The sequence below is a fragment of the Arachis duranensis genome, chromosome 9, assembly GCF_000817695.3.
Source record: "Arachis duranensis cultivar V14167 chromosome 9, aradu.V14167.gnm2.J7QH, whole genome shotgun sequence".
NCBI lineage: Eukaryota > Viridiplantae > Streptophyta > Magnoliopsida > Fabales > Fabaceae > Arachis > Arachis duranensis.
This window is the reverse complement of record NC_029780.3, coordinates 96754571-96764765: the sequence shown is the minus strand read 5'-3', so window position 1 is coordinate 96764765 and position 10195 is coordinate 96754571. Positions and strand designations below refer to the sequence as shown.

The window sequence follows — 10195 nt, the reverse complement described above, 5'->3', positions numbered from 1 at the left end:
TTGCTCTGCATTCATGTCACATACTGCTTGCACATAACTACCTTGAATCTATCTTGCTTGCAAATTCTGCTCAGTGCCATTTTACTTGCTGATTTGATATAACTTGTTTTGAAATTCTTATAAACTACTAATTCTATCTACCAATTGCTGCTACTTGCATTATTATGCTGTTTAATTTTTTGGGAACGTCCCTTTTACTGCCGGAATGCTGCCCAATTTTTCTCAGAAACAGTTTTACTTACATGCCATTCATGACTTGCCTTTGGTGATTTTCCATTGTGCTTTCCTTGGTTCAAACCAAAGTCATCTCATGACATTCTGGGCTAGCATTCACTATCTCTTTTGGTTCCTTTACGACTTCAATTGCATTATTGATGATTATTAATCCTTTTCATGCTTGTTTTATTTTCATATTTACCATCAATAATCTGCATTCTCTGCTTGAATGTGAGTTACTTGTTCTTCAAGTTTGTGCATTTTTGTTAACTAGGAACTCAAGTACTATGCCATTGACTTTAACTTCCCTTTATAACTCTTAACTTCATTAACTTTCTAACTTCTCTCTTCGTTTTCAACTAACTACTTTCAACCCATTTCAAGGCATGTTTATTGTTGTTCCTAACAAACAAGCATTCTGCATCTCATAGTTTTTGGATTGTGCTTTTTAATTAAATTCTTTGACTTTTATCTTGCATATAGTCCGACATTCTATCTCTTTCTGACTCACTTCATGCTTATATTGCTATTTCATTCCTCTTTTACTCATCTATGCTCATATTGCTTGAATACTATTTGCCTTCCTGTTTTCCTGCTTTAGTTTAATAAATTGTACCCTGAAACCTCTGCTTTTCAGGATGTCTGATCCAAAAGGAAAAGGAAAAGCTAATGCAGGCACAGGCAAAAGAAAAAGAGGAGAATCATCTACCACCATTTTGGATATATTACATGATGATTCCTAGCGTGAGAAACACTTTACTCTGCAAGAAAAGGCAGATCAACAAGTGCCTGCCACTGATCCAATCAAGTTTGCAAACCGCTACTGTGAACTGAAATATGAAGTCTTTGCTACTACAAGGCACCTATATTTGGAAAAGATCCTCTAAATTCCAGCTGAACTACAACAGTACACCATAGAATAGATAAAACAGAGAGGCTGGTTCTTTCTGGAGAGGAATTTGAGTGAGGTTAATGCATCCTGGGTCAGGAAATTCTACTGCAACTATTATAAGATGACCCTGGATGCAGTACAGCTCAGAGAAAAACAAATTTTGGTCACTGAGAAGGCAATTGAAGATATCCTCCAGTTCTAGGCTAAATCCGATCAGCCAGATGGTTATTAGCAGGCTGAGGAAGATAAGAGATTTATGAGATTTGATTGGGACGCAGTAAAGCGAATCATATCCATTGATCCAGCTGTCCCATGGGTTATGGGTAAGTCAACAGTGAACCCAAAAGGCATCAAGATCATTTATCTGAATGATGAGGCTCCGCTATGTCAGCAAATTCTGAGCAACTATGTGATGCCGAGCACTCACGAGACTGAGGTGTCAGCTGCCATGATTACTCTTATCTGGTGCGTGATGAAGGGCAACGACCTGTACCTTCCCTGATTTATCCGGTACTATATGGCCAGGGTTCATCTCTGAGGCACTCTGCCCTTCCCCTATCTGATTACTCATATGGGCCGCCGAGCTGAGGTACCCTGGGAGCCTGAGATGAGAAGCCACCAACCGCCGACTGCAAGAAGATCATCCCACATGGCAGGAAGTTCGTGGCTCTAGGCTACAGACTACCTTCTCTCACTGCCTCCGCTGATGAAGCCACATCTTCTGCTGCCTCTTCTGCACCTACTACACCACCCACACCCACAGCACCCTCACCCGCCTCACAACCCATCTACCACTTAGTGAACAGACTCTTCGAGCGGCTGGATCATATGGAGCGCCGCAACCGGCGGCGATATGAGCGTTTTGAGCGTCGCAGCAAGCGACACTATGAGCATTTAAAGTTGATGATTTGGTCGGGCCACACTGACATCCCCTCCGAGCCTGACACACCATCGGAGCCATCTGAGGAGGAGGCGGATGAGCATGAGAAGGATGCACGAGCAGAGGATGAGTAGGCAGAGCACCAGCAGGCGGATGAGCATGTGGAGCCTCAGCAGATACAGCCGGCAGACCCACAGGCACTTATACAGGCAGAGCCTCAGGCACTTTCACTGCCAGAGTCCATCGAGACAGCACCAGCACACCTTTTCGGAGATGGCACCCCTTCACACCCAGCCTGATTGAGCATCGAGGACGATGCTATTATATAAGTGTGGGGAGGTCGCCATCTCTGGCAAATCTTATTTTGATGAACCACTTTCAGACTCCTTTTCATCCTATTTTATTTCTTTTTATGTATTTTTATTTTATCTTATTTTCTTTTCAGTACTTGCACATTTTCTTTTATTGTACTCTTGTTTATTCCTACTTTATTACATTTTGCACTTTGGGCTGTATATATCTTAGATATTTAGCTTGATTTGCATTCTTAGCTTATTAGTTGTGATATAGAAAATATGGATTATTTAGTTTAAGTTTGCCTCTTTAGTATATGAGAATTTAGTTTAATTGAAAATAAATAGTAAACTAGAAATTTTTAGATTTTCATAATCATAACAATCCACTTAGCATAGATATATAATAATAAATGTTGGTAGATTGACGACATTTTTCAAGTAATATATTTATGTTTATAAAAGCCATTCAAACATTCACATTGATTAGAGTTAGAACTCTTTATCCCTACTTGCATGACATACATAAATGATATATGATTTTTGAGCCAAAGAACACACAACCCATGAGTTTTTGAGCTTAATTGCATGGTTACATTATTTAACCATAGTTTTCATTCCTGTGTGTTTTCTTCTCTATAATTGCAGACTTTACTTTGTTCCACTCTATATGTCCAGTATAGAATGTAGTTACATGCTAGCATATGATTAAGACTATGTTTCTTTAAAAAGCTCACTTATCCCAAATAAGCCTACCCTTCAATTTATAGCTCACTTAGCTATATATATATATATATATAGAAGAGTAGAGTGATTAACCCCAAACACTGAGTGATTAGAGTGCATACATAGATCCAGTGAAGGTTCAATAGCTCATTTCCATATATCCATATTTAATCATTGATTGTCTTGCAAGTTTGTGAAATCTTTTGATTAAACTCAACTCAATTGTGAATGTGTTTTAACCTGATTTAGCCCTTGGCTGTACATACATGTTTCCTTGAAGAATTTAACTCAATTTAACCACATGTAAGCTTTATATATATAAGTGGATAGTAATTAGAATTGCATGATTCATTTAGGTAGCTTTCATTAGAATAGATTGCATTGCATAAGATTCCACCATTCTACCTTCACTATTTTTCAGTTTCTCTTGAATTTAGCATGAGGACATGCTAATGTTTAAGTGTGGGGAGGTTGATAAACCACTATTTTATGATTTATCTTGTGCTCAATTGAGTGTTTTTATCAATTCTTCACCTACTTATTCATATAATTTGCATGGTTTTACCATTCCTTCCTTATTCTGTGATATATGTGAAAATATGTTTCCTAAACCTTAAAACTGTTAATTTTAATTATCCTCTATTACCATTTGATGCCGTGATCTATGTGTTAAGTATTTTCAGGCTTTATAGGATAGGAATGGCTTAGAGAACAGAAAGGAAACATGCAAAAGTGGAAGGAACGCGCAAAAATGAAGTTTTGAAGGAAGTGGCAGCGACGCACACGCATGGACGACGCAGACGCATGACTCACGCAGAATCCAAGTGACGCGCACGCATGGACGACGCAGACGCGTGCCTAGCGCAAAGCACGAGCGACGCGTACGCGTGACAAGGAAAATCGCCAAATGACGCGCACGCGTGACAGACGCCACGGGCAGAAAGTTGTAGAATTCGCCTCCAGCGATTTCTGGACCCCTTTTGGCCCAAATTCAAGTCCAGAAACACAGAATAGAGGCTGGAGAATGGGGGAATCAAATCATCCATCAATCATTCATTTAATATACACAATTTTAGGTTTTAGATGTAGTTTTCTAGAGAGAGAGAGAGGTTTTCTCATCTCTCTTAGGTTTTAGGAATTAGGATTTCTCTTAGTTTTAGGTTTATCTTTTCTCAATTCCAGGTTCAATGTTCCTTAATTTAAATTCTCTTCTACTTTTATCCATCCTATCACTTTAGTTGTTTATTGTCTCAATTTGGTTTATGAATCCCTATGTTGAATTTGATTTTCCATTTAATACAATTTGAGATATTTCAGATTTATAATTGCTTTCTTCCATTTATGATATAAATAATTTGGATTTTTCTCCCTCATTGCTATGGTTGAGTAATTGGTGACACTTGAGTTATCAAACTCAGCTGTTGATTGAAAATTGGAATTTGCTGATTGATTTGGATCCCTCTAAAGCTAGTCTTTCCACGGGAGTTGACTAAGACTTAAGGAATCAAATTGATTACTTCACTTGACTTTCCTTTATTTAGTAAGTGTTAACTAAGTGGGAGCAATAAAAAATTTTCATCACACCTGATAAGGATGACTAGGATGGGATTTCCAGTTCTTATACCTTGCAATGGTTTTCATGATAATTAATTTACTTTATTGCCAGTTTATTTTCCTGATTTTTCTATTTCAAAAACCCAAAAATATACATGTTTCCATAACTAATAACAAATCATACTACCCTGCAATTCCTTGAGAGACGACCCGATGTTAAAATACTTCGGCTATAAATTTTATTGGGTTTGCTTAAGTGACAACCAAAACTTTTGTATGAAAGGATTCTTTGCTAGTTTAGAAGCTATACTTACAACGTGATTATTTCTATGAAATTCTTGACTAGCAAAAGTCCTCTTGTCAAGTACACGGTGAGTAAAATAACTCACCAATTCTAATCTCTCCCAAGCCCCCATGCCACGCGTCATCCTTTATCCTAAGCCCTCTATGAGGCTGTTTGTCGCGCCGCCGCCACACCCTCTAGAGTTTTGTCACCTATCGTCCTCGTTGCAATCTCTTTTGATTTCTGTCACCCGTCGTCCTCGTTGCAATTCGCACAGCCACCATTGTGGACGGAGCAACCCTCACGAATGGAAGAAAGCTGTCGCTGCGTCGTTCAGAGATTTATCACCTCATCTTCGTGATGGAATCAGCCGTAGCGGCAACACTGCCTTCACTGCCGTTCACGCAGGGGCGCTCGTGAAGGAAGAAATAGCGAGAAAGACGCTCGTGCCATCCACGTAGCGCATTCTCCACCTTGTCATCGTCACCGCGTAAGTTACATCTGGCTTTTCCCCTCTATCCGCATGAGTCGCAGGTTGCCGGCGATGACTTTCTTCTTCTTCCTCCTTCCTATTTTTTTAGTTATCGGATGTTTCTTTTCTAATAATTTTGGATGTCTCATTTTATTAAGTATTAGACTTTTTAAAATAAATTTTATAATTTTATAATTTTTAAAATAATTTTAAATTTTGAAAATAAATGTTTGAATTTTTAAAATAGTTTTATATTTTTTTAAATTTTTGATATTTTTCATTAAGTTTTGGATATTTCTCATGATAATTTGAATTGATGTTCCTCCAAAAAAAAAATTAAAAGCTTTTAGGTTATCTTGTTTTTTGCTAGGTTTTGTTACGTTTTGAATTTTTTTTTTTGGTTTTGCATTATTCCTTTTACTGGTTTTGGATGTTTCTTTTTCCTAAGTTTTAGATGTTTTTTTTTATGTTTCGGATTTTTTTGTTTTGTTTTGGATTTTAGATGATTTTTTAAAGAATTCTAGATGTTTTTTTTCTTAGCTTTTTTATATTTTTTAAATATTTTAGAGATGTCTCATTTTGTTATGTTTTAAAATTTTTAAAATAATTTTGAATATTTCTTTTTTGTTAAGTTTTGGATTTTTTTATTACGTTTTAGATTTTTTGTATTAAAAATTTTTAGAATAATTTTTAAAATGGTTTTAGAATTTTCTTTAAATAAATTTTAAAATTTTAAATAATTTTAAAATTTTAAAAATAATTGAATGTCTAAAATAAATTTTGAAATTTTAAAATAATTTTACAATAATTTTACATGTTTGTTATATTAAGATTAAATTTTTTAAAATTTTAAATTTTTTCATTAAATTTAAAATATTTTTTATGATAATTTAAGTTCATATTCTTTCTAAAAAAAATAAAAATTAATTACTAATTGGCTACAATCGACTACACCTTTTGTTGGTTCTCTATCCGGATGGTAAGAATTATGATTGAATAATTAGTTAGCAAAGAGAAGTTTCCTAGAAAACCATGACCACTAGATATATGTGTGGATGGCGGGTATTGTTAGACAATCAACTTGTGTTCTCGCTTTCTTAGTTTGGCACAAGACAGAGAGAACAAGTGCCCCATACCTTAGCATGCAAGCTACCAAACCAATTTGCCACTATCTGCAAATTCAAACCGCGTCATGCATCGACCTCTTCCGCGTTCTCCTTATTATTTGTCTTCCATCTTTCCCCTTTTCAGCTTCCCATTAGGTCCCTTCTTCTCTAGGGCCCACTCACCACCACAAACACTTCCCCACTCATATTACATCATATTCTTCCTCTTCTTACCTTCTTTTCTTTTCTTTTTGTATTATAAAATGAAGAGTGTCAAGAATCAGCAATTTTTGTGATTTGTAGTCATTAAGTAGTTATTAATAATATTTTTAATAGTATGAGATTTTATTCAATAATATAGAATTACTCATTTTTCTTTTGTTAGTTACATGCTGTCTAAAATTTAATAAAGATACTGACCTCCTAGACTTTTCCTTATAAAATTATAACTATAGTCAATAGTTATATATTTAAATAACTAAAAAGTGTTAACTGCACATTAAAATTAATTATTATATATCTATGTATAAATATATATTTTAATTTATTTTTAATATATGTTTTATATTTTAATATATATTTTACATAAATAATTAAATTTAGTGTACACTCAGTTTAGTAATGGTCATTAAATCAGTGCTTCATTTTATATACTTATTCTACAACATTAAGTAGAGTATATACATAATTTCCCTCTCACAATCTTCCATTCCCCTTCATTTGAAATCTAGTACTCATTAATATTAATCCGAATATATGCTTCCCTAGCTTTTTAAACTCATAAAGCAATAAAGGCATCCTTATCTTTATCTTAAAAAAGAGAGCTAAAGTGATAATAATTCGCGTCTTTATAATTGTTTTCAAACTCAATCGTTCTCCATGCCATGATGAAGATGATGACAATATAAATGTAACAAACGTAACACACCCCAACCCCATAACATAAAACGGTTTTTGGTTGTTTGTTGTTTGTTGTGTTGTCCTTTTTAGCACTTATTTTTGTGACACACATATTAATAAAGTTTGAAAGAAGAAGAAGAAGAATGGAACGTGGGGTTGTGGATGGCATTATCAACAGGCTTCTAGAAGTAAGAGGCAAACCGGGGAAGCAAGTGCAGCTCTCTGAGGCTGAGATCAGGCAGCTATGCCTTGTCTCCAAGGACATCTTCTTGAGACAACCTAACCTTTTGGAACTTGATGCACCAATCAAGATCTGTGGTATGTTTCTCTTCCTAAGTATGAAATAGTGATGACTATGGCAAAGCAGAATAACTACTAATTGCAATTGTTTCAATGAACCAGGGGATATCCATGGTCAATATTATGATCTTCTGAGAATCTTTGAAAATGGTGGATTCCCACCTCGTTCCAATTACTTGTTCTTAGGAGACTACGTTGATCGCGGAAACCAAAGTCTTGAGACAATATCTCTTCTTCTAGCATACAAAATCAAATACCCTCAGAACATTTTCCTCCTCAGGGGAAACCATGAATGCGCTTCCATAAACCGTATCTACGGTTTCTACGACGAATGCAAGAGAAGATACAGTGTGAAGCTGTGGAAAACATTCACGGATTGCTTCAACTGCTTGCCCGTGGCGGCTCTTATCGACGACAAGATACTCTGCATGCATGGTGGACTCTCCCCTGAATTGCACAACTTGAACCGGATAAGGACTTTGCGCCGTCCGGTCCAAGTGCCCGACAGTGGTCTGCTATGTGATCTTCTCTGGTCTGATCCCTGCGGAGACATTCAAGGCTGGGGAGGAAGCGAACGCGGAGTTTCGTGTACTTTCGGCCCTGATAGGGTCACTGAGTTTCTGAGGAAGCATGATCTTGATTTGATCTGTAGAGCACATCAGGTTTCGTATTCTATATGACTCGGTTTACAATTTATTTGTGACATATATTTTGTATTGTTAAATCAGTCACCATATATTTGTGTTAAATTGTATTGTTTAACTCATTTTCAATATATATTTTGTATTTTAATATATGTTCTATATAGATGACTAATTTAGTGGCTAATATTTTGCGGACATATAGCGTGATTGCTCTGTTTGGTAACTGTCTCAAGACAGAACATAAATACAAATTTGAGGATTGTGATGTGGTAAGTGTGTTTCATTGTGCAGGTGGTGGAAGACGGATATGAATTCTTTGCTAATAGGCAACTTGTAACAATCTTCTCTGCACCAAATTACTGTGGGGAATTTGACAATGCTGGTGCTATGATGAGTGTTGATGAGACACTTGTGTGTTCTTTCCAAATATTGAAGCCTCTAGAGAATCAAAAGCTGCAGCAGCTTTATAAGTTTGGTTATGGAAGCACAACTACAGTTAAGCCTAGTCCTCCCACAAAATTCAAGGTATTTTGATTTCTTGAATCCTGAACTTGATGAGGTTCAGTAACTATGAATCAAAATACTGTGTGCCAAAACAATGATAATTCATAGAAAAAGCTTTATGAGCCAGCTTTTATTTGTTAGTAATAAAATATAATAAATACGTCCAGCACATGTTCTGAAATGTTTAATTGATTATCCTTATTAATTTCTTTTTAATTTGGTTCGTTCTTCCCATTTACAGCAAGCATTTCTTGGTGCAAACGCATGAACTGATGGAGATGACTTTTAATGTTTTTCGGAACATAACAAGAGTTGTTCTTGGAATGAGGAAGCGTTGTCTGTGTTCACTACAATGTGAAGGAAGAAAATAATACAACTAACGTAAGAGCCTTAAAGAGTAAAGGATAATTAGGTTCCTTTACCCTTTAGCTACAACTGATTTCTTTTTGCTTTTTTGCTTCTCTATCGGAGGAGTAGCACATTGTACAATATTGTCAAACACAAATGGATAAATTGAGGTGTCATTTTCCTTTATTTATTTAGTTATCTCATTATTGAATGTGATTTGGAATTGCAAGTGAAGTTTCAATTTCTATTTTGAAAATATTAGTTTTTATTTTTAAAAAATACTAAGACCTAATGCGACTGATATTTTTTATATGGAAAGAAATATGGAATTTGATGTTGAAATGGATGTGTATAAAATAATTACATGGATATGATGTCAGTATAAAATGCATGTAGCAATTTGTTTTTTCGATTTTTTAAAATTCAAAGCTTGCAAAATGCATGTTACGTTTAGTGTTTTAATGTTTTTTATAAACGTACAACAAGAAAAACGCAGGTTGCGTTTTATCTATGTACTTTTTTTTTTAAATTACAAAATGCAGGTTGCGTTTTATATTTTTAAAATTTTTTTGAAAGCTACAAAATGTAGCTTGCGTTTTGATTAAAAAAATATTTTAATCGAGAGTCTTGTCTACAAATACCACTATCAATTCCCCTATCTTTCATACCTTAGTCTCATTCTTCTATCTTTTATAGGTTGTATTATAACGGTGAGATTATACTAAACACACACGAAGGAGTGACTTTTGTTTGTGAATGTCCGTTTTTCTTTGCTATTCCATGCACCATGAGTTTTGTAGAGTTGCGAAATGGTCTTTATGAGAACATACAAAGTCACATTTCAGAGAGGGTGAGCAATATTTTATACAGAAATCCTGTACAAGTATTTGGTGGGCTGATACAGTTTCAAATAATATCCTTCACTAATGATGTATGTATGCAGCAGATGTTCTATATTTATCAATAAATTCGATTTCACATGCCAACGATAGAGTTGTACGTCGAGTATGAACAGTATATGGGGCTGGACGCGGTTGGCAAGAAGGTGAATATGGATGAGCTCGAGGATATAGATTG

General features: G+C 35.3%; 1 protein-coding gene across 1 annotated transcript; it reads left to right on the top strand.

Moving 5' to 3' along the window:
• Positions 1-7255: 7255 nt before the first annotated feature.
• On the top strand, positions 7256-9308 carry LOC107466352 (serine/threonine-protein phosphatase PP1 isozyme 3). The gene is made up of 4 exons (XM_016085329.3): positions 7256-7640; positions 7725-8284; positions 8558-8791; positions 9012-9308. The coding sequence occupies exons 1-4, from the start codon at positions 7466-7468 to the stop codon at positions 9036-9038; spliced, it is 996 nt and encodes a 331-aa protein (XP_015940815.1). The 5' UTR covers positions 7256-7465; the 3' UTR covers positions 9039-9308.
• Positions 9309-10195: the final 887 nt, after the last annotated feature.